Consider the following 25,799-nt stretch of genomic DNA (forward strand, 5'->3'; position numbering starts at 1 on the left):
GAATTCTCTAGCATGTGCATGGATCTTTCTTTGTGTATGGGCCGGATCAATTATCTTTGGGCCAAGACAAGATTACAATTCAACAATAGGAGAGCTTGATCATGGTGATGCCGGTACAAGAAAATTTGAGGTGTTAATTTGATTTTATGTTTACTTTGGAGTTTTGGATAATGATCATGAATTTTGGTGGAAGGTATGAGATTTCTTTAATTTTTTGCTTGGTTTATGATTTTATTACTGGATTGGACTAGCTGGGGGCTATTGGTCTCTTCGAATTTGGATATTCTAGGGTTTTTGACGAGTTTTCTGTTTGTGGTTTTGGTTTTTAGGGTTCGGATTTTGAGTGTGGCTGTAGTTTTTTGGGGCTTTTGTGTGTAGGCTTCCAAGCTTTTTGTGCTTGGGCTATATAATTTCAGATTTTCCCTTTGACTTTGTTTTTGAAGAAAATTTTAATTTTGTGTGCTCTGAAGGTTGAATACGTAGGGATCTATCTGTTTTTATATTTTTGTGCATTTTGAGAATAACGTTTCCTGTTTTTTACGGTTTTGTATCATATTTTATGAGTTTGTGCTCTTTCTTTATTGTTGCAATAGATTTTGCATTCCTTGGTGGGAAGTCAATGGAAACCCTACTGCTTGGATATGGCTCTCCATTCACATGGAACACATAATCTATTAAGCATAACAGGATGCCCATTCCTTTCTTCAGTTGGAAGAAAATGCTAACCCTATCAAAGTCTGTAACTGCAAGCAAACATGAGCAGACACAAATTGGGCAGAAGAAACCAAAAACAAAATTACGAGAAAAACCAATGTGGCAGCAAGCAGTCTGGCAATTCTCCAAGAAATATGACAACTACCAATACATACGACAACGTCGTCCTTCTCAGATCTCCCCCACGAACTCCTTTCCGTTTGGATCATCTCAATTTTCTAACCTATTATTACACTCATTCCTCTGTCCTTTTCCTGTTTAGTTGATATAGAATGAGTTTTTGGTTGTTTTAGAGAATTTTTGTTTTCTTACCTGTGGAAAGAAATGGAAATGGAAGGGTGGAGGCAGTAGTTTTGAAAAAGGTTGTTTTTTCCATTTTTTATTTCTGTGTTCATAGTTGTTTCAATGGATCTTCGTCTAATATAAATAGAGCTAAATTGAATGCCTATTTTTCTGCATTGTATTTGCCTTTTTAAATTCATTCCTTTTTCTTGATGAATGTAATTTGGTTTTGCAGTTCCAACTTTTCCAGCAAGAAGATTTAAGCTTCGAATTGGATTGAGGTATAAATGTTTCCACTTATTTAGTGTGCTCAATTGATTATTGCTTTGAATGCATTGTGGTTTGGAACATGATTTAGTACGTATTTGATTGACAGTGAGAGATTGAGAGATTTATGTTTTGGGATCAGACAGAATCCCTTTAACCACAGAGACTATTTTTTGTGAGTTTTTTTTTTAGTGAGACAACGGTGTTATTAAAATGCAGTTGCTAATTCTTTTTTGTAATTGATTAAATCCAAATGTGGTTAATTTTAAGAAGGTTTTCAACATAACTTATACTCTTCATACCATTTGTTGCCTCTTCATTTTTTACCCTTTTATTTCTCTGCAAGTCTGCTTCTCTTATTTTGTGTGTGTGTGTGTGTGTGTAGAGAGAGAGGGAATGGCTTACATTCGGAGTGATGAAGAGGTGAGTGATTTTATTCAAATACAATGATTTCATGTCTTTTATTCATTTTTGTGTGTTGATTAGCATTTGTTTTCTATAATTTGGAGTGTGAACCATGAGTTACTTTACAGTAGTCTGTCTCATTGAGTTGCAGTTTCTTCCTTATGCACACGAGGCAATTCCACGAGGTTATTCTGAGCACAGTGTAAGAGCAACCATATAAGCTCTATAACAAACTAGCCAAGAACATAAGATTTAACCAACTAAATCACAATCATCACTCCAAATATTCTGTATATGCAAATACTGAAGTAATATCTGCAACACATACCAGCAAAACTGTTTGCTGAAGTCTTTCCCGTGTGTTCTGTCATAATAGTCCTTCATAGTTTGTTGTATGATCTCCCTATCCCACACATGGTGAAGATTGGATTTGTTTCTGTACCAACGCAAGGCTATCGTGTTTCCTCCCTCATCTGTCCTGAACCCGACATGCATCGGCTGATGAATATCTCCCACAAAGTGTGACAAGAAAACCAAGGTCTCAGCCATATTATATCAACGGTCAGATGTGCCTTCTGTGTAGTGTGAAAACTGAGAGGTGAAGTTTTGGACGGTACCAGCAACACACATGTTCTTTACGGCATTGATCAAAGGAAAGAATAGTGCTAGACACCATATCATAACTATGTTCAACAAATTAGGATTAAGAGCCATTAGAGAAATCTACACACAACCTTCTCCTCTCTGCAAAACTCAATGCTCTCCAAGTTATAGGTAATTGGAACAATAAGAGCGTATTTTTGTGAGAGCAGGGGCTTGTGGTTTTTATACTACAAAATCTGGATTACCCTATAATAATCCTACAATGAATACAAGACCAAATCCTTGTACAAGTATGAGTTCTATTCTCAAGCCAACAGTAGAGTTTCAATCCAAACCAAAGTTGAATTAACTCTTATAAACTCATTAAGGCCTCTTTATACCAATCTGAAATAACAATGATTATTACTAAACTGTGAGAATCACACTCATACTCTAACAGACAGTACTCAAGGAGGGCATGTTTGAGGACCTGAGCTTGGCCAACAAACAGCTCCGGTTTGTTTTGATATTTTTAATGGTGTGCTTGCTCTTGAATTGGCGAGAGATGGTCAGCTCAAAGTCTTGGTTGACGAGTGCAAGAGGACCTTCCAGGTTTGTGATTTTCCATTGTTTTGTTATTAGGGCGCTTTAATTTGTTAAAAAACATAAGTTTAGTGTTCACATTCTTGCTCTGTGTGTTTTTAATCTTTTCGAACTGACTACTATTCTGATTCATTATCCTGTTAGTTATGTGTCCCTCTATTCATTCTTGATTGTGTTGAATTTATTCGAGTTAAATGTGTCTTATTCATGCAGTTACAGCTGAAACGGTTCCCACCGCAACGCATGGGCTTATTATCTAGTATTGTCTATAATGGTTATGTAACCCTTCATTTTACTCTCACATTATGTTTTAATGAAATTGGATGATCGTGAGCATAACATTGATTTTTGTGGAGCATACCATGTAAAATAAGAATGCAAAACCCGCTAAATATTTTCAATACGGATACCTACACGTTTGGATAGGTTTGGATATGAAGTTGAAGTCTACTCTGTTTTATGAAAAACCGAAACCACCCTTAAGTCTGCTCTGTTGAATATGAAGTTGAATATGAAAAACCAAAACCACCCTTAGGTCTGCGCGTTAGTGCAAGTGGAATCCTTGCCGGACAACAACTCTCAAGTTGGTGGGCTAGTTATTCCACTCAAATTGCCCAACGGGCTCCACTATTTCAGTCACTCATCGGTCCCCATATATGAGTACGTAAATTAAGTATCCGATGAGTCCCTATACTCTAGGGACTCATTTCTGATCAATTGGAGATTTAATTTGTCTTTATATTTGTTTTATACCGGTTTTATACAGTAGCTGCCCCTATTAGGGACAACACTGGACATGCTTTTAGTACCTTCATGTCTTCCGTTTTTGCTGTAAAACATATGTCATGCCCTGAACAACTTATCATGCATGTAGTGGACGGTTGATGACCTGTTAGGTGTGGCCCTTCGGGGAAGTGGTGTTGAAATAATTATAATATTTTCAGCAGGTTTTAAATTTAAGCATGAACCTATTTTCAAAGACAACTATACCCAATTTTTGGTAGATTATTTGAAGTTATTTTATTAAATTGGATCTGCATGCATGTTATGGCTCCATCACATTCTGACTGACGGCCAACACGTCTTGATTTCAGTGTTCAACTTGACATCGGGTTCAGATGCGTCAATTTCATAAAAGAAGAAAACAGTGGCTCAAGCAGCGTAATATGCTTTGAGAAAATTGCATATCTACGTGAGAGATCATAATTAAACTCATCTAACTTAAGATTATATATATATATATATATATATATATATATGTATGTATATGTATATATAACTTCATGATCCTTATCAGGAATGTCGTATTTATAAAGCAAATCTTACAATTTTATACTGCCAAAGAAAAAAACCAAGGAAAAGACAAAATAAATTGCCACAAAGAAGCATACAACAGTGTAACATTCTAATTGGATAACAAAAGAGTAAAAACAAACCACACAAACTCGATCTATCTACACAAAATAGTTAATAACGTTCAACAATTGCAGCATAGAACTTCTTCACAATGTGATTTTGGAACTGAGAAAATGCATTGCTCCATGGCACATTAGACAACAATGAACCAAGAACAATCCAAAACCCGAATGCAAAACCAAGCCCCAAACTCAGATAGAAACCACCGTCTTCAAGCAAATGACCTTCATTGTGCTTCTCATCACCTATCGGTGGCATGGCCTCATTTGTACTGCAACACTCTTCCAATGGAGGTCCGCAAAGTTTATTGCCAGTATAACTGAACAAATCAAAGCTCTGAAGCTGAGTGCTTTTTGGAATCTGCCCAGTTAGATTGTTATAGGACAAATTCAAATGATTGAGAAATGTCAAATTTGAGATGCTTGGAGAAATTTCGCCAGAAAGTTGGTTCACAGACAAATCAAGTGACTCTAACGCTTCCATATCACCGATTTTGGAAGGGATTCTTCCGGTCAGAAGATTATCGGATAATTTCAACGTTTGTAGGTTAATGAGGTTGGTCAGCTCTTCAGGGATTTCTCCAAACAACATGTTACTTGAAAGGTCCAAGCTAGTTACCAAACGAAGCACTGTGCTATATTTCACTTCTCTGCCTTTGGCCACAAAATCCGCATTCTCTATGTAGGAGGATGACCGATAAGCAGAAATTAAGAATTCAATACTGAGACCGAATTCGCTTGAAAATTTAGTGGCCATGGATGACAACTTTTGGAAACACCTTGGTATCGTTCCCGAGAGATTGTTATGCGCAAGGTCCAAGATTTGGAGCTTTGTGAGACTACAAAGTTCATCAGGAATGGTGCCTTGGAACATATTTGAGCGAAGAATAAGAACCACCAATCTTTGGCCAAACCATATTGGAATGCTTCCAACAAACTTATTTCCACGAAGGTCAAGAATGATTAACTCCCGACAGTTTTGTAGGGACACGGGTAATTCTCCAGATAGGTTATTATTGCGCAAGTGCAATGATCCAAGGGAAAGTAAGTCCCCAATAGAGCTTGGAATTTTCCCCATCAAATTGTTGTCTTCTAAATTCACTACTACCAAGTATGGCCAGTGTAACCAACAATCCGGAATTTCTCCAGTGAGGCGATTGTTGTCAAGAAGAAGAATTTGAAGGTTTTTAGGTACATCACTCCTATCACAAAAGAAGTGAGAGAGAGTTCCCGAAAATGATGAATTGGAAAGATCTAGTGTAATCACTACCGAAGACACAAGTGGCAATGAACCGTTGAATTGGTTAGATCCTAAAAAAATTTCAACTTGTGGAGTAGAATTATCCAACCAGTGGGTAGAAGCTATATTTGGAACCTCCCTGGACAATTGATTACGAGAGAGATCCACAAAGGTTGGTGGATCGCCGGACAATTGATTCCACCACCAAGCCGGAATGGTACCTGAAATTCCTGTACTGGACATATTAAGAGAGCTCAAATGTTTTTGACTCTGAAGCCATGCAGGCAACTGTGATGGGTCCAGACGCCAAGAACCTAGCCTCAAGGTAGAAAGTTGAAAAGGAGGAACCCAGTCCGGGCTAGTTTTAAGAATCAAGGAGTTCTCATTTGCATAAAAGGCAAACAATCTTGTAAGATTAGTAAAATGAACTTCAGAGACAACACCCTCGAATGAATTGTGATCAATGACCAAGACCTCTAAGAGTGACAGGTTTCCTAAAGACACTGGAATGGGACCTGATATTGAATTATTTGAAAGATCAAGGATGCGTAAATTTTTAAAAATTCCCAGCTGATCAGATAAATGACCTGAAAAGTTATTATTTGAAAGCCATAAGGAATCTATTTGACCAAAACTACAGCTAGACAAACTTTCAAAGATTTCTGATACCCTCCCCCGGAAATTGTTTGACAATAGATCAAAAGAAGTCAACTTACAAAGATTTCCCAATGAGTTTGGGATTTCCCCTTCAAGCTGATTATAACGTAATGAAAGATCAACAAGGGCTGTCAAGTTTCCAAGGGAACTCGAAATTTCACCATGGAAAGCATTGAAAGAAAGATCAAGGGACTCAAGATGGTTCAAACTGCACAACCATTGAGGTATGGTAGAGTTGAAATAGTAGGATGACAGATCAAGAACTTTAAGACTTGTCAAGTTCTGAATACCACTTGGCATGTGATAAAGTTCGCATCTTGACAAATGCAACTCGACCAGGAGAGAAGGGAGTGTGTTTACTTGAGGTATGGTGGAGTTGAAATAGTTATAAGATAGATCAAGAACTTTAAGACTTGTCAAGTTCGCAATACCACTCGGCATATGGTTCAAATAGTTGGAGGACAGATAAAGAACTTTAAGACTCGTCAAGTTCTGAATACCATTTGGCATGTGATAAAGTTCGCAGCGTGACAAATGCAACTCAACCAGGAGAGAAGGGAGTGTGTTTACTTGAGGTATGATGGAGTTGAAATAGTTATCAGATAGATAAAGAACTTTAAGACTTGTCAAGTTCGCAATACCACTCGGCATGTGGTTCAAATAGTTGAAGGACAGATCAAGAACTTTAAGACTTGTCAAGTTCGCAATACCACTTGGCATGTGATAAAGTTTGCAGCTTGACAAATGCAACTCGACCAGGAGAGAAGGGAGTGTGTTGACTTGTAACCAATGAGATGCCCTGGTAAGATCTATATAACCCATGCCAAGATGTTTCAACTGAGAAAGACCAGAGAGCCATTCGAGATTCTCGACCTTCGAACCAAAGTAGTTCCAAGAAAGGTCCAGAAAACGCAGGCTCGAGAGATTTCCCAACTGATGAGGAACGGTTCCGTTGAACCCTGCAGACGAGAGGTTAAGATACCTTAAACCTTTAAGAGAACCAAGAAAGCTGGGAAACTGTTGTCCTCCAAAATCATTGCAGCTCAAGTCCAAGTAGGTGAGATGCTTTAAATTGAGTAGAGAAGGATTTACCTTACCACCCAACGTAAGGTACTCACCAGCCACTTCATCATAATAACCAGCAAGGTGGAGCTCACGGACATGACCGGTTAAATTGTCGCAGGCAACACCGGTCCAGGTGCAACAATCGCCTTCACCAACCCAAGAGGAAAGCAGATTTGAAGAATCATCGAGATCTTTCTTGAACATAAGAAGTGTTTGTCTCTCATTTTGTTGGCAAGGCACATTCAGGTTTCCATTGCATAAGCTAAGAGTAATAGACGCTATGCATAGAAAGCTGAGTAGCGGAACAACTCTCATGACTCTATCCATGTAGATATCAAGTAGGTGATTGGTGTGAGCAATGAGTAATTTAGAGTGCTATTTATACACACGTTAGTAAAGATATTTACTACAAATTACTTTTCTACGTCTCCAGACCTACAAAGACGGTAGTGAGTCAAGAGATAAAAGACAAAAAGGATGGTCCATCCCCAAAACAAATTGCAGACAGTGATGGTTCAACTTCATCCCCAAAGAAACGTCAAGCACATATATAGCAATAATCGATCTACTTAATTAGTTTTAAAAATCATTTTCCACAAGAGAATTGAAATATTGATTGACAAATTATCCTGAGATCGAAGGATTTATTTGTTTCATTTTTCAGTGGAGATTAGTTCATCATCATGAAACATTTTAATTAAAATTAATTCCTTGTGCATTGAAAATAAAATGATATAAAGTTCATCACTTTTCATGATGCATCTCTTATAAATTTGAGCGGTAGACAATGTTCTTCCATAACTTATAGATCATTCGTGGTACTTCCATTCAAAGTTTGCCACGTTCGACGACTTTTATACAGCTGGAATTGAATCTCAATTTTCTGATGATTTCCTCATCAGTCACGGAAATTTCAAAACAAAATCAGTCAGTGCCCACCCAACTTAATCAAAACAAAAGAATACAGAAACTAAAATTGAATCTAATTGTCTAACCTTCAAATCAAATCCCGTTTTCTTCTTTACCAACTTTCCAAATTCAACCAGAACCACGCTGAATCGATGAGTCCGACTCAGCCAAGCAAACCCATCAGTCACGCTGAATGTATTTCCAAACGCCTTCACACCGCTTGGGAGTCGGCATCCGAAAGGATTTTCGATTTTAATCCCCAAATTGTGAACAAAAGATATGCGGCGGTGTGTGGAAGGGGATTACCAGGTTGGGTCGGAGGGGGCTAAAACTTCAGGAACACGATTTGTTTTGTTCTTTTTTTTTTTTCATTTTTAAATTTATTTAAAGATTAAAAATGAGATTAAATTCCACTTGTGTAAAAACATGACACATGGCGAAATTTGAAAGGAAATATAAGTAAACAGTAATTGAGCTCAAGGATTTGAAAGTACTTTACATGTGGCATTGTGGGCTACAAACACCCTATCACACTGTACATTTAACCTAGTCAGTTTTACTTAGGAAAAGCTATTTTCTGACGACATTTTGGTTATTTTGAGGGGATAAAAGCTCAAGTTGCAATGTAATTTTTTTTCCTTCTATTAGTATTTACATCAACAAATAGGAGCATACATAATTATGCTAAGAGTAAAAGGTTTAAACTGGAAGAAATGTATGTTCTATATATAGTAGCATAAAGAAAGAAGAAAATGACACTCAATTCACAACTCATAAAAACTTTGAATATCTGCAGCCTACAATATTTCAAATTCCTTTTGTAATTTAGCATATTTGTACATGTATTTATGTTTAAAGCTCTGCTACATTGCCTGTAAGATCGATTCCTTTTAAGAAAATTCTTTTCAAATCACTTCAACAACGTGCATGAACTTGCCCGACTAGCAAGAAAGTTTGCCCAAATGGGTTTAACTTGCTTGATCTCTTATATTTTTCATTTCTTTCAAGTTATTACTTTGTAGTTGGATATTTTCTAAGTATTTAACATCATTTCCCTTATGTTCTTTCATTTTCGTATGGTCTTTTATACATTTCTGTAAACATATCCATGTGAGAATTGCAAACTGAGTTGAACTAAGAGCCAATCAACTTGTGGTTATCATTTTTCATACATAAAGAAAATATTTGAAGTCCTTTATAGAATAAGGCATAGAAAAGAACGTAACTTGGATCATAACCCCATCTATGCCACATACCTTGAAGAACATAACTTGTTTGCGAGAAATGGTTAGTAACTTGAAAAATACAACTCCTATAAGGTGCTCTGAAATATCTAGAAGTTAAATTATGTGTCAGAGTAAACAAAGCTTTCTCTTCGTTGGTCAAAGAGAAAGACCTTATACATTAAAACAATTTACCACTTGCATATATAATTATATACCTCACGAAGATTAATATTCTACAGGTCTTATTTCTTCTCTCTCTCTCTCTCTTTTTTTTTTTTTTTTTTTTTTTTTTGTCTTAAGGTGATTATTTTTCCCATCAAAAATATAATTGGAGGAGATTTTGCTCAACCTTTGAAATTTATGAAAGAAGCTTCATTCTTCCACATCCAGCGCCACAAAGACAGTAGACAAAGTCGTTGTGGAAAAATTTATAAGTCAGTCAAGAGATAAAAGGCAAAAATGATGGTCCATCCCCAAAACTAATTCCAGGTAGTGATAGTTCAACTTCATCCCCAAAGAAAAGTCATGAGAGACACTTAGTAACCTATGAAATAAAACAACTCCGATAAAGTTCTTTGAAATGCGCATTTTGTGTGATGTATAGTAGTTTACAAGACAAATTATGTATCAGAGAAAAGGGAGATCCAAATTGGAGCATAGACATGACAATTCTTACATGACCTGTTAATCTGATTTGAAACGACAAGAAAATAACGGGTTTTGGGTCAACGAGTTAACTAATTGGATCATTATCGGTCACATGTTACGAACACATCAAACCAAGTCTTAGTCCAATAGGTTTTAAATAGAAAAAGCCACTTTTAGCTTGGAATTTTAGGAAAAGAGCTTTCTTTTTCTACGTCTAGCGGCCAGTCGGTTTTACATAGGAAAAACAACTTTTTAGCTTGGAATTTTATGAAAAGAGCTTCCTTTTTCTATGGTTTCTTTTCCCTGTCACACGGTACATTTAATCCAGTCTATTTTACATAGAAAAAGGTACTTTTTAGCATCAAATTTTATGAAAAGGGCTTCTTTTTCTACATCCAGCGGCCCAATCGGGTTTACATAGGAAAAGCCACTTTTTAGCTTGGAAGTTTATGAAAAGTGCTTCCTTTTTCCACATCCAGCCAACAAATGAGAGATTTCTCAATGTGATCGGTACACATAGTGGTACATCATGTGTTACTAAATAAATGGTGAGATATGTGTGCTAAAAAGTTAATAACTTAAAAAAAAAAAAAATTTCTCACCATTCCTATTAAAATACATAATGTATCACTTGTGTTCCCGTCACAACTAAAAATTTCTCCCCGCAAAGACTTTTGACAGTCTTTAAGTCAGTAAGAGAAATAAGACAAATGCGATGTTCCATTACCAAAACAAATTCCAGGCAATGGTGGTTCTAACTTGATCCACAAGGAAAAGTCATGTGGTTGTGAGGAAAGCAGTAAGTGGATATTTTTCAAACTTTTAATATTAAAGATTTGGAATTTGGAAATGAAGGGCTTGAAAAAAAACATTTGGCCCCATCTATACAAATTAAATGTAAATAGGGTTGATAATTGAGCCAGTGATGGTAACACGTGGCCAAATGTAGACACACACTTGCACACGTGCATATGTAATCTGTACACACGTTTTAGTATGTTAAAACATTTGCAAATGAGACATCAAGTTCAAAACATCAAATTTCAATTTGATGGTTGACTTGACAATTTAACATATTATCAATATTTTCATTCCATCTGATATGCCAAAATTTATTGCTTCATTTATGTTTTTTCAAACAAAAATAATAAAAGTTGCGTTGTTGGTTTAAAAATAATATAATTTATTGCTTCATTTATGGTAAAGCAAGTGGACCTTTGAAAATAAAAAATAAAAAATAATTAAATTTAAAGACAACTTCAAATTTAACATCTCTTTATCTATGTTAGCTTAGCCTTCTTTTTCATGTCATCTTTGACATCTTGATTGGAGTAAATGATACGTCATTTATTATTGTTATATGTCTATATGACATTTTTGATATCTCATTTGAACAAGAGACACTTATGGCAAGTTAGTTCTTGGAAGTCTTCCAATCCTATATGTGAAATGTAAATGGGACTTGCGCTTAAATATGTATGGAAGGTGAACCCAAAAAGAGCAATAATTGATCTACTTAATTAGTTTTAAAAATCATTTTCCAAAAAAGAATTGAAGTATTGACTGACAAACTATCCTAAGATCGAAGGATTTATTTGTTTCATTTTCCAATGGAGATTAGTTCATCATCATGAAACTTTTTAATTAAAATTAACTACTTGTGCATCGAAAATAAAATAATATAAACTTCATTACTGTTCATGATTCTATCTCTTTTTAATTTGTGTGGTAGACAATGTTCTTCCATAACTTATCGGTCAGTCCACAGGAGGGAAAAAAATGAACAAAATGTTTGCACCTAAAATAAGTTTGGATTAGGCCTATTGCCTGTATTTCACTCAAGTGGATATTTAATTTCAACAAAAGTAAACAGCAACTGAGCTAACAAATTTGAAAGTACTTTACACATGACATTGTGGGTGACAAACACCCTGTCACACGGTACATTTAGGGCTGGTTTGGTATTACTGTGCTTTGAAAAAAAACTGCTTCTGCTGTGTTGTGAGCATAAGCAGCTGTGAAATAAAGTAGCAGAGTGTTTGGTAAACCTTTTTGTAAAATGTTTTTGAAAAAAAAAAAAGCAATATTATAGTGTTTAATAAACTTTTATGTAAAATAGATGTGAAAAAGCTGGTTTTTCAAAGCTGGGTTTTGCAGCTTTGTGTTTTTGGCTTTTTTTTCACCCAAAATTGTGAAAATATGCTGAAGCTGAATGTTCACCAAACAGGAAAAAGCTCCCAGCTTTTTTTGATAGCCACTTTTTTCAGAATCACCTCAATATCAAACTAGGATTTAGGGCTGGTTTGGTATTGTTGTGCTTTGAAAAAAAGCTGCTTCTGCTATGCTGTGAGAATAAGCAGTTGTGAAATAAAACAGCAGAATGTTTGGTAAACTTTTTTGTAAAAGTGGTTTTGAAAAAAAAAAAAAAAGCAGTATTATAGTGTTTGGAACACTTTTATGTAAAACAGATGTGAAAAAAGCCGATTTTTCATAGCTAGATTATGCAGCTTTTTGTTTTTGGCTTTTTTCACCAAAAACTGTGAAAAAAAACTGAAGCTGAATGTTTATCAAACACAAAAACAGTTCCTAGCTTTTTTTTATGCCATCTTTTTTCAGAATCATCTTAGTACCAAACCAAGCCTTAGTCCAATAGGTTTTAAATAGAAAAAGCTACTTTTTAGCTTGGAATTTTATGAAAAGAGCTTTCTTTTTCTACGTCCAGCGGCCGGTCGTTTTTACATAAGGAAAAGCAACTTTTTAGCTTGGAATTTTATGAAAAGAGCTTCTTTTTTCTACGGTTTCTTTTCCCTGTCACACGGTACATTTAATCCAGTCTATTTTACCTAGAAAAAGGTACTTTTTAGCTTCAAATTTTATGAAAAGGGCTTCCTTTTTCTACATCCAGCGGCCCAATCGGGTTTACATAGGAAAGGCCAGTTTTTAGCTTGGAAGTTTATGAAATGTGCTTCCTTTTTCCACATCCAGCCCGTAAAGGAGAGATTTTTCAATGTGACCAGTACATAGAGTGGTACATCATGTATCATTAAACAAATGATGGGATATGTATGCTAAAAATTTAATAACTTTAAAAAAAAAATTCTCACCATTCCTATTAAAATACATGATGTACCACTTGTGTTCCCATCACAACTAAAAATTTCTCCCCGTAAAAACGTTTGACAGTCTTTAAGTTAGTCAAGAGAAATAAGACAAAAGCGACGTTCCATTCCCAAAACAAATTCCAGGCAATGGTGTTTCTAACTTGATCCACAAGGAAAAGTCATGTGGTTGTGAGGGAAGCAGTAAGTGGATATTTTTCAAACTTTTAATATTAAAGATTTGGAATTTGGAAATGAAGGGCTTGAAAAAAAACATTTGGCCCCATCTATACAAATTAATTGTAAATAGTGGTTGATAATTGAGCCAGTGATGGTAACACGTGGCCAAATGTAGACACAGACTTGAACACGTGCATATGTAATATGTACACACGTTTTAGTATGTTAAAACATTTGCAAATGAGACGTCAAGTTCAAAACATCAAATTTCAATTTGATGGTTGACTTGACAATTTGACATATTATCAATATTTTCATTCAACCCGATATGCCAAAATTTATTGCTTCATTTATGTTTTTTCAAACAAAAATAATAAAAGTTGGATCGTTGGTTTAAAAATAAATAATTTATTGCTTCATTTATGGTAAAGCAAGTGGACCTTTGAAAATAAAAAATAAAAAATAATTAAATTTAAAGACAACTTCAAATTTAACATCTCTTTATCCATGTCAGCTTAGTCTTCTTTTTCATGTCATCTTTGACATCTTGATTGGAGTAAATGATACGTCATTTATTATTGTTATATGTCTATATGACATTTTCGATATCTCGTTTGAACAAGATACACTTATGGCAAGTTAGTTCTTGGAAGCCTTCCAATCCTAAATGTGAAATGCAAATGGGACTTGCGCTTAAATAGGTATGGAAGGTGAACCCAAAAAGAGCGATCGCCTAATCTCAATATAACAGGGGGCACACAACTCTATCAACGGCTTGGCAACTCGATCATGCAGTTGATGCAGATATCTTGGCTCCTTAAGATTGAGGAGTTCGTCAAGAAACTTCACGATCGATTTACAGAATTTTATGTTTATAATAAGAACACGTGCACATGTAATTTGTACACACGTTTTAGTATGTTCGAGCATTTTCAAAGGAGACATCAAATTCAAAACGTCAAATTTCAATTTGATGGCTGACTTGGCAATATAACATATTGTCAATATTTTCCTTCCACCCGATACGCCAAAATTTATTGCTTTATTTATGTTTTTTTAAACAAAAATAATAAAAGTTTGGGTTATTGTTGGTTTAAAAATAATATAATGTAGTGCTTCATTTAAGGTAAGACAAGTAGAATACCTTTAGAAAAAGAAAAAAAAAATCAAATTTGAAGGTAACTTCAAATTTGATATCTCTTTGTCCATGTCAGCTTAGCCTTCTTTTCCATGTCATCTTTGACATCTTGGTTGGAGTAAATGATATGTAATTTATTACTGTTATATATTTATGTGACATTTTTGACATCTCCTTTGAAGATGGTCTTAGGTACGATAGTATGTGAACGAAAGACGCTTAATGCAAGTTAGTTCTTGGAAGTCTTCCAATCCCATAAGTGAAATGCAAATGGGACTTGTGCTTAAATAGGTATGGAAGGTGAACGCAAAAACGACTGTAGAGCGATCACCTTACTCAAGCTTAAGAACACAAAGACGACTGGACTTCGCAAAAACGACTGTAGGGCAATCGCCTAATTAGTTAACGACGATCGAATGATCTAAGAAGTGCACAAACCCGTGGAGTCTAGGAGCTATCTCAATAAGGCTGAGCAACTCGATCTTGCAGTTGATGCAGATACCTTGGCTCCTTAAGAATGAGGAGTTTATGATTAGAACCGTTCATATTATAAATCACTCTGTATTCTTCTGCAAAAAAAATCAATAGCTGCTCTTCCATAATCATTGAACAGATGGCCGCCTTATTCGTATACTTAAAATCAACAATGCATTACCAACTCAAACACCTAAACCTCCAACACTACAAAGCAAAAAATACATTCGCAACAAGAAACTTGCAATTTGCAAAAGAATACAGGCTTTCTACCTTTCCGGGAGACGCTTGCTTGGGGAAAGACATTGCTCTTTGAACAAAAATACTTTATCGGGCAGCTTTCGACGTTTCATGGTACAAAACAAGGGACCCAGAAACATATCATGGATCGGCATACTAAGCAACTGGGAGAAATGGAAACGGTGCAACAGAGGCGTACGATACAGGTGGGCGAACTTGTGAGCCATCTGTGGAATTCCTCGACCTACTCTTCCGTTTGACATTGCCGTCTTGTGAGGACAATGAAAGCTCAACACTACTCTCTAAATTCTCTTCAGAAAGGCTTTGTTGATTATCAACGATGCGGTGGAACATAATCCCCGACATAAATACAGGAAGGTAAAGAAGGCTGGCATGAAACATCTTCCTTGCTTTATGTGTGGTATGGTCTCGGTAGAACGAAAATGATGTTGCAGTTATCGCGAGAGTAAGAAGAGTAGATTCAAGACAAAACCATCCAGACGTCATACCCCCTGCAGACAGAAGAAACGGGCGGAATGAGATGTAATCCCCAACATTAATTATTCCCTGCTTAGTGATCAAAGGGCAAGGGTTGCATCTCAAGCATGGAATATGTTGGTCATTCTACTACCAAGAAGAGTTGCATGATAACAAAAATGACATGTCCGATTAATCAATCACGTACAAAGATGATCAAGAATTGTCCCCACAGTATCATACAATTGATAACAGGCAGAAGAAGCCACATATTAAAATCAATGTACGAGAGGACCAGTGACATATGAAATTAACCAAAACCATGAATAACAAATATAACTCATCAGCTTTGTTAAAACCACCAAGAGCCTTAGAAAAATGCAAATACCTAAAGACTCAGAAATGCAATCTGAAAACAGCCATATCAGACACGACAGCCAGATACCAATCTATTTCATGGAAGAAAAAAAGAAAAGAGAGAACATTTCTTGTGTTTTTTTCGCAATGGTAAATGTAAGTCTAAATCACTTATTTTCAATTTAAAGAAGACCAATGCTGGCACCTATATGACGGAAAACCTTCTTTCAATAAGAAATAAGATTGGTTGAAAAGTGAGAAGAAAAAGAAAAAGGCCCAAAGAGCATTACAAGAAGACAACCACCAACAGGAATACAAAAATACAAATAGAAACACGATTAGAAAAAGAAAGATGGTTTGTGAGTCTTGGACTTACAGTCATAGGCCAAGAACCCCAAAGGGATCATGTATATGCAATTCCTTAAAGCTACCGAGGCTGTTCTCTGACCAGAAGCATCAGCAAGGAAGAACATGCTAAATCAGAATATGCAACAAACGAAAAAGGATTAGACATGAAGGAGTCAAGTGAACTGCATCAATAATCTGTGGACCACCATCAACATACAAAGATCCCACCTACAATCAGCTTGACAGCAAATTCCTAAAATCTCATGCTAATCATTTAAAAGGGGAATTAAATTGATAGCAAAACAGGCTGCTCAGAACATTCGTTCTCAAAAGTATAAAATCTGTCAACTATAATTCTTTCTGCCTTGAACTCATAGGGCATAATTGGATATTGATTAATTCTTTCCATGAACAGATACAAGGCCCACGAAAGCAAAGGCAGGAAATAAAACTCCTGTTCTGAAACAATTTCCAGGTGCAATAGTTGAATCTTTTCAACTGATGACATAAATATTAAAGTAAGACTGTGAAAGACCCAAAAGTTCATACCCTCCGGTGGCATAGTCATTACGGCACAAGTATGCTAGGGCCATAAAATGAGGTATTTGCCAAAAGTAGAGAGCAGCTGGGAGTAGCATTGCATTGAGGGAAACCTGGCCGGAAGGTGCAGCCCAACTGAAACCCAAAATAGAAATCATGAAGCAGCATGCAGGAAATTCAGTTCTTGATAACAACTTATTTATGGCATGACTCGTAATGAAACAAACAAGAATATCAGTTCAGATCTGCAAAGGGAACTTCAACATCGAGAAAATTATAGAGTATATGAATTCTCCAAGGGGAACTTCCAGCACAAAGAATTATAATGAAGAAAATTAGATCTATTCCCATTTTTTTCAATCAGAATAAATAAGAATTGCTCTTGTATCAATAAGAAAAAGTAAGGTTGAATTATAGACAAGAAAATAGTAAAACTACTAGTAACTGAATAAAAAAAACCCGGTTTCTATTTTTTATGCCTACGGCTAAAGTCAGCCACCATGATTCCTAACAGATCTCCATAATAACATGCTAAGATCAAAGTTGATTGGCAGGGTTAGAAGCTTCATATCTAAAAGTCTATGGGGCAGATAAAACGGGATATCAGAGAGAGGTAAGTAATGGTCAATCATCCTCTCATATACATGCAAAGACAAACCGATCAACAATAATTGTGTTACTTTGTGGTGCAGTCCTTGGCTACAGGAGTGTTAACCAATCAGATGGTGACGCAAAGAAAACTACCTCTGCATGGGGTTGTTCAAGATCAACTTGAAAATGGTCACATAACAAGGCGTACGCACAAGCAAACACGTGTATGTGTGTAAGCGAGAGAGAGAGAGATCTATTTTACTGTTAAACAAGTGGAAGCTATGAGGTAAGTTCGTAGATATTACAAAAAAATTCAGACCAGAGAGGAGGTCGTGGGGAGGACAGAGAGAAAAAGATAATGGGGGAATTTGCAGTTTTATGTATAATACATTTAGTACAGTGCAGCAATGGGTACTTTCAATAGATATTGGAAAACAAACTTGGTTTTTATTTAATGCTATGCTTAATGGGGATTAGAGAAAACCCAGCTCAGTTTTGGGCTGCCAAAATATATTGCAACAACTAACATTTAAGCTACTATAAGTCAATTGAAAGAATAATTGTTCAACAGCCAAAGCAATAAATAAAGTAACTCCAATAGTTCCAATGAAAATAGCATGTAGCTCAAAGAAAATTACGGAACAAATTACCCTAGAAGTGGAGCGATAGCACCAACAACAGCACCAACCCATGTGTTCACTGGGTGAATCTGCTTCAATGGAGTGTAGACAAACACATAAAGTAATAGATTGGAAGCTCCAAGACCAGCTGCCAACATATTAGCCTGCAACAACCTTGTCCGAAGAGTTGCAACATTAGTCCCCAAACAACCAAACATTTGAGGTGATGGAAATCAGAAATTTAATTTCATATAACATTTATAGAAGAAAGTGTGAATTCATTTGGGCACCTTGCTTGCTAACAAAGCAGTGCCAGCTAAACCAGCAGCAGATGCCCAGGTGACTGCATGAGGGATCGTAATGCGTCCTGAAGGTAGTGGTCTGTTTTTTGTTCTGTTCATTTTGGCATCATTTTTCTTCTCAAACACCTAAAACCAAATAATTTCAATGATTTAACACCTTACCTGATCAAATTGTTGATCTACAAAACTACAGGTACTGCAAATAGTGAGCCATTAACTACTCAAAAACGATCAAGTGGGCCCTGAACAAGGATAAATTAGAAACTGCACCATCGAAATAAAATAATACTAAACTTTCGAAAACCATTAATCTTGAAACGATTCTAATTATCATTAAATATTTTGTTCATAATTTTCATGTTGGTGTGTGTATGTATTCCTTTTAAAGGGAGACTGATAGGAGCATATTTAGACGACTTACTTAGCTTGTTTTCGTGCATCTATGTTGTTAATTCATAATTGTTTTAGTAGTTTAAGCCATTTTCGTGTGTTTTTAGGTTCATATGGCTAAGGAAGCAAAAAGATGCATTTTGGAGCATTTTGGAGCAAAATTGGGCTTGGAATGGATAGCATATGCTTGGAGCCAAAGTGTTGGACGAATTTGAAAGCCTTGTATGCACTTTGGACATAAAACAAAGGGCCTAGCCCAATCAAACAATCCTTTGAGCCATGCAAAACCTCTAGCCCAATCAACAACCCTTAGCCACATGCATTCACATGCATCACAACCCCAAAACCATCAAGAAACACCATTCACACACACATGCACTTACTCTTTCATCATTGCACCACCATTCACACACACATGCACTTACTCCTTCATCATTACACCACCTTCTCCATCTTTATTCCACATGCATTCATCATAATTCACCCTAGCTACCACCATTCACACACACATGCACTTATTCTTTCATCATTGCACCACCATTCACACACACATGCACTTACTCTTTCATCATTGCACCACCAATTCAACACATGCATTCACACACCAACAACCTAGCTCTTTTTCCATCATTATTTCATCCACATGCACTCTCAATCATAACAACCACATTCACTCTTAAACAATCACTCACATATTCTCCCATTCCCCCTATAAAAACCCATGCATTCATACACAAAAATCTCATCTCATTTTCATACACAAGACACCACAAACACATCCAATCTTCCCCTTTGCCGCAAATCCCCTTCCATTTCTACACAATCTCTTCTTGGCTTCATTCCATTCCATACACTCTCCCATTCGCAGAAACCATTCAACCTTAGCCGCTCCACCTTCATTTACAACACACTTGGAGCACCCACACCGAAGGCAACTCTTAAGGGATTTCGACATCAGTTTTGCTTCAAGGGTTCTTTCTTCTTAATCCTATGTTCACTCATGTTATATATTTTTATGTCAAACCTTTTGTAAACATGAAGTGTAACTAATCTCTCTCTAGGGATTCGATGTAGCCTTGCAAGATTGCCATGTAGTTAATTCAGAATTCTCATTTAATCTATCTATTTCTTGTTTCATTCTCCGTTTTAATTGTGACTTAGTGTGTTGATTTTAATGCTTGATCATCATTTGAATTAACCACAGGTTGTTTAGCCAAGATTAAAGCACACATCATGCATAATCTTGGTGGATATGTGAATGAATGAAGGGAATCTTTTGCAAACATCCTGCCGAGTGTTCCCTTTGGTTTTGTGAAAGTTTCTTGTGCACTATATATTCTTGATTAGGAACCAAAGTTGCACATCACAATTAGGCTCATGATTAGAGACATTTGATCAAATCCACACATCATATGGTTGATCATATCTAAGTGAAACAAACTCAAGAAATAGGTAGATGGATGAGTATAATCTGATTCAACAAGCATGGCCTTGGGTTAGCAATGGTAAAATCGAATCCCTAGCTTCATCTCCATTGGTACTATCTCATTTTATTAGCTGGTGATTCATTCATTTTGTGTTTACTTCATTTCCTTATGCTTTCAAGTTACAACAACAAATCTGCCTACATTGATTAGTTTTATTTCTCTAGTAAAGAGTTCTTGCAAAACAAGTGATTATATAGGTCCAATTAGTCCCTGTGGATTCGACACCCTTACTTGTGCCATTATACTAAACATATTCTAGCATGAAGAAGGAAAACAACAATCAAAATGGCGCCGTTGCCGGGGACTGATTTCAGTCCCTTATAATTGCTTGTTTTGATATTAAACCTTGTTCTTTTCATTTTAAGTAGATTTCTGATTTTTATTCAAACTTGTTTTATCTTGTTTCAGGTAGTATATGTCAAATAGACTTGCTGAATTAGGCCAAAGAATTGAACGGTTAAAGGGCAACACTTTGGAAAGTTTTGTGCCAACAAGTTCCTCCATTGTCCGTGAAGAAGAGGAAGGGAAACCGTCTAGTCCAACAAGTGAAGGATCTGAGCACTTTAATTGGGAAAAAGAAGAAGAGATGGCGGGCAACCAAGATGATCTTCGAGCTTTGGAGGATTTTGCTCAACCAATCATACCAAATTCACCTTCATGCATCTTGCTGCCCACAGAAGCTAGAAACTATGATCTTAAATCTTCACATTTCCATATGTTTCCTTCTTTTTATGGCTTACCTAATGAAGATCCTTTAGCTCATATTAAAGAATTTTACAATGTTATGAGTGGTTTACCTTTACAGGGAGTAAGCGAAGCAAATCTGAGGATGAGAGTGTTCCCTTACACCTTGAAAGATAGGGCCAAGGGTTGGTTGATGACTCTAGTACCTGGTTCACTCACCACATGGGATGCCGTGGCTAAGAAGTTTTTGGAAAAGTTCTTTTCCACTCAAAAGACAGCCACATTAAAGGGACAAATCTTCAACTTCAAACAAGATGATGGAGAACCTTTCAATGAGTGTTGGGAGCGCTTTAAAGGCCTTTTGTTGCAATGTCCACACCATGGGTTACCTCTTCACTTACAAATGCAAATTTTCTATGATGGACTAACCCAAACATGTCAATCAACTGTTGATAATGCAGCAGGTGGAGCTTTGAAGAAAAAGAATGCTCAAGAGTCATATAACATTTATGAGATGTTGGGATCTAATGCTCAACACAAAGATGTAAGGGGTAAGAGAGTTGGAGTATATGAAACAAACTCTAATCATGATCTTTCTTTGCAGGTAGCTAACCTAGAAAAGAAGCTTGAATCCGTGCTCAACATGGTGCCAAAAGCAAGTGAAGTGTGTGCCATTTGCAACATACCAAGCCACCTTACTCATCAATGTCCATCTAGGGAGGCTTACCCCGAGTATGTCCAAGAGCAAGTGAACCTCATGAATTCTTACAATCAAAGGCCAAGGAATGATGTGTATTCCAATACATATAACCCAAGTTGGAGAGATCATCCCAATCTTTCGTGGAAGAACAACAATCAATTCCAAAACTTCCAACCAAAACCTACACTTGAAGATACGGTTAAATTGTTAGCCCAAAATACCTTGCAATTCCAACAAACCACCAATAGCACTCTCCAACAACATTCGGCGGCTCTAACCAAAATGGAGACACAATTGGGGCAGATTGCAGATGCCTTGAGCCAAAGAGAGGTTGGAAAGTTTCCAAGCCAACCCGTGATACTCCAAAGGAACCAAGAGCAAGCCAAAGCAATCACTACACTTAAAAGTGGTAAGGTTATCAATAATAGAGTTGGCAATGAAGTTACTAATGAATCTGATCATGTGAATGCAGGGGTTACTCAAGGAGAAAATGAGAAATCAAATGAGGAACCAAGCCATGCTACTCCCTCGTTTGAAGCACCAAATCTTCACAAGGCCGAGAAACCTTACACTCCACCAATACCATTCCCTGGAAGACTTGCCAAGAGCAAGCAGGATAAGTCATTGAAGGAGATTTTTGATATTCTAAGTAAGGTAAATGTTAACTTACCTTTGCTTGATGTCATTAGGAACATGCCAGCTTATGGGAAGTTCTTCAAAGAGTTAAACAACTACAAAAGGAAGTATGGACCACATGAGAAGGTAGTGGTGTCCGAGAATGTAAGTGCCGTGTTGCAAAGAAAACTTCCACCAAAGCTCAAGGATCCAGGAAGTTTTTCTATCAACATCACCATAGGAGACAAGAAGGTAGAGAAGGCGATGCTTGACTTAGGTGCTAGCATCAACTTAATGCCTTATTCAGTATACCTTAAACTAGGTTTGGGGGAATTGAAAGCCACCACCATCTCATTACAACTTGCGGACAGATCCGTGAAATATCTAAGAGGTATAGTGGAGGATATTCTAGTTCAAATTGATAAACTAATCCTGCCTGCGGATTTTGTAGTGTTGGACATGGAAGAAGCTCCTATACATGACCGAGAATTGCCTATTTTGCTTGGGAGACCGTTTATGGCCACGGCCAAGACCATCATTGATGTGCAAAATGGACTCCTCACTATGACAGTGCTAGGAGAGACCGTTCAATTCAAAGTGTTTGAGTCTCTTTCACATCCTTCTTCATCTCTTGATTGTTATGCCATTGATGTGCTTGATTCGCTTGTTTTCTCTAAGTTCTTGCAGGCACAATCTAATGAACCATTACAAACTGTTTTGAGTCAATCTCAAGATGAGTTTGATGAAGAAGATGCACTCATGGAAGAGGTAGCTGCCTTGGAAGCATTGGCACCGTATCCTTTGAATATTTTACCTCTTTTAGAGCCTTTAGAACCATCGAGGTCACATTTAATCCCTTCCACTGTTAAGGCACCAAAACTTGAACTTAAACCACTTCCACCACATCTAAAGTATGCATATCTAGCTGAATTTGAAACTCTTCCAGTTATCATAACTTCTGACCTCACCCCAAATGAAGAAGATAAACTAATTAGGGTGTTAAAAGAGTTCAAATCAGTTATTGGTTGGTCTATTGCAGATATCAAGGGAATAAGCCCTACCATGTGCATGCATAGGATTCTTTTGGAAGAAGGAGCAAAGTCAACCCGTGAACCACAAAGGAGGCTCAATCCACACATGAAGGAAGTTGTGAGGAATGAAGTGTTGAAGTTGTTAGATGTGGGGATCATATATCCCATTTCTGATAGCAAATGGGTGAGTGCTATTCAGGTGGTACCTAAGAAGGTGGGAATCACGGTGATGAAGAATGAAAATAAAGAGCTTGTGCCCACAAAGCCCACGGCTAGTTGGCGTGTTTGCACCGATTACAGGAAGTTGAATTCTAGCACTAGAAAAGATTACTTTCCTATGCCTTTCATAGATCAAATGCTTGAGAGATTGGCAGGTTACTCACACTATTGTTTTCTTGATGGTTACTCAGGTTACAATCAAATTGCAATTGCTCCGGAGGATCAAGAGAAAACTACCTTTACTTGCCCGTTTGGCACATTTGCATATAGGAAAATGCCTTTTGGACTTTGCAATGCTCCAGCAACATTCCAAAGATGCATGTTGGCAATCTTTTCTGACATGGTAGAAAGATTCATTGAGGTATTTATGGATGACTTTTCAGTGTTTGGTTCTTCTTTTGATGAATGTCTTAACCATCTCTCTTTAGTACTTCAAAGATGTCAGGAAACAAATTTGGTTCTCAATTGGGAAAAGTGCCAATTTATGGTGAAACAAGGAATTGTGTTGGGGCATGTAATCTCTAGCCAAGGAATGGAGGTGGACAAAGCCAAAATTGACATCATCACCAATATGGCAGCTCCCACAACCGTGAAGGGAGTAAGAAGTTTTTTGGGACATGCGGGTTTTTATCGTCGTTTCATTAAGAACTTTTCAATGATCACTCGTCCATTATGCAATCTGTTAGCTAAAGATGTTGTATTTCATTTTGATAAAGCTTGTATGGATGCATTCAATACTTTGAAACATGAATTAACCTCAACCCCTATTATTATGGCACCAGATTGGTCTTTACCTTTTGAATTAATGTGTGATGCCTCTGACTATGCTATTGGTGCAGTTTTAGGGCAAAGGGTGAACAAGCTCCCACACGTGATCTACTATGCAAGCCGGACTCTAAATGATGCTCAACTTAACTATTCCACAACTGAAAAGGAGTTGCTTGCTATTGTTTTTGCCTTAGAGAAGTTTCGGTCATATCTTGTTGGATCTAAAGTTATTGTGTTTTCTGATCATGCAGCCCTTAGGTACTTGATGACAAAAAAGGATGCTAAGCCACGCTTAATTAGATGGATACTCTTACTACAAGAGTTTGACTTGGAAATTCGAGATAAGAAGGGAAGTGATAATGTTGTGGCTGACCATTTGTCACGGCTCAATGAAAACCATGGAGTTGGACAACCTTTGCCTCTAAATGAATCATTTCCAGATGAACAACTCCTTGTTATTCAAGAAAAAGAACCGTGGTATGCTGATTTTGTTAATTATCTTGTTTGTGGTATAATTAGAAATGATCTTTCTTTTCAGGAAAGAAAGAAGTTCCTTGCCATGGTAAAGCACTACGTTTGGGACGAACCATATTTGTTTAAATATTGCCCTGACCAAATCATTAGGAGGTGTGTCCCAAAGAGTGAGCAACAAAGCATTCTAACGTTCAGCCATACATTGGCATGTGGAGGACATTTTTGTGCCAAAAAGACATCTCTAAAGGTTTTACAATCTGGTTTCTTTTGGCCTACTTTATTCAAAGATGCTTTTGATTTTTGTTCTAAGTGTGATAGGTGCCAGAAAATGGGGAACATTAGCCGAAGAAATGAGATGCCATTGAACAACATTTTGGTGGTGGAGCTCTTTGATGTTTGGGGAATCGATTTCATGGGACCATTTCCATCCTCTTTTGGTTACTTATACATATTAGTGGCAGTAGATTATGTATCCAAATGGGTTGAAGCCATTGCTACAATAACTAATGATCATAAGGTTGTTTTGAATTTTCTTAAAGATGTGATTTTTTGTAGGTTTGGAACCCCAAGAGCTATTATTAGTGATGGTGGCAGCCATTTCTGCAACAAACCCTTTGAATCCTTGATGAAGAAGTACAACATCAACCACAAAGTGGCAACCCCGTACCATCCTCAAACCTCAGGACAAGTGGAGATTAGCAACAGGGAGATCAAGAACATTTTGATGAAAACCGTAAACCCTACAAGGAAGGATTGGTCACTGAGGTTGAATGATGCACTATGGGCATATAGAACAGCATATAAGACCCCCATTGGCATGAGTCCTTATCGCCTTGTGTTTGGGAAAGCTTGTCATTTGCCAATGGAGCTTGAACACCGTGCATATTGGGCCATCAAGAAGTTCAACTTTGATTACAAGGATGCTGGAATAGCAAGGAAGCTCCAACTTAATGAGTTGGAAGAACTCAGAAATGAAGCATATGAGAATGCCAAAATCTACAAGGAACGGACTAAGCTCTATCATGACAACGCCATCCTACGGAAGGAGTTTCA

At 36.9% G+C, this 25,799-nt stretch overlaps 3 protein-coding genes and 1 non-coding gene across 10 annotated transcripts in view; 1 reads left to right on the top strand and 3 right to left on the bottom strand.

The window, feature by feature from the left end:
- Positions 1-25,799, top strand: part of LOC137712265 (uncharacterized) — a 105,635-nt gene that overhangs the window by 50,220 nt on the left and 29,616 nt on the right. For 2 of the 4 annotated variants that reach the window (XR_015957003.1, XR_015957008.1), the window contains 2 exons: positions 1,232-1,277; positions 1,820-2,313. The gene's annotated coding sequence lies outside the window, so the exon portion shown is untranslated. The other 2 variants (XR_015957001.1, XR_015957007.1) reach the window with 2 other exon arrangements.
- The window catches only part of LOC137745780 (protoheme IX farnesyltransferase, mitochondrial-like), a 51,088-nt gene that overhangs the window by 14,326 nt on the left and 10,963 nt on the right, over positions 1-25,799 (bottom strand). The window contains exons 3-8 of one of the 4 annotated variants that reach the window (XR_015957000.1): positions 18,367-18,504; positions 18,107-18,240; positions 16,875-17,000; positions 16,354-16,451; positions 15,177-15,655; positions 14,392-14,939 (exon numbers count right to left, since the gene is read on the bottom strand). The exons of 1 other annotated variant lie outside the window; for it this stretch is intronic. Coding sequence is in view for 1 of the 3 variants with exons in the window: in XM_088686370.1 (XP_088542496.1) it covers positions 15,300-15,655; positions 16,354-16,451; positions 16,875-17,000; positions 18,107-18,240; positions 18,367-18,504 (852 nt within the window). In the remaining 2 variants the exon portion in view is untranslated. 2 more of the 4 variants (XR_015956999.1, XM_088686370.1) reach the window with 2 other exon arrangements.
- Positions 4,144-7,557, bottom strand: LOC137746079 (receptor-like protein EIX2). Its single transcript, XM_088685225.1, has one exon. It carries the CDS (start codon positions 7,555-7,557, stop codon positions 4,321-4,323), a length of 3,237 nt encoding a protein of 1,078 aa, XP_088541351.1. The 3' UTR covers positions 4,144-4,320.
- LOC148690340 (small nucleolar RNA R71) lies at positions 21,216-21,326 on the bottom strand. Its single transcript, XR_015957393.1, has one exon. It is a non-coding gene; the product is annotated as a small nucleolar RNA R71 (small nucleolar RNA).

This window comes from Pyrus communis, chromosome 15 (assembly GCF_041283825.1).
Source record: "Pyrus communis isolate YQ-2024b chromosome 15, ASM4128382v1, whole genome shotgun sequence".
NCBI lineage: Eukaryota > Viridiplantae > Streptophyta > Magnoliopsida > Rosales > Rosaceae > Pyrus > Pyrus communis.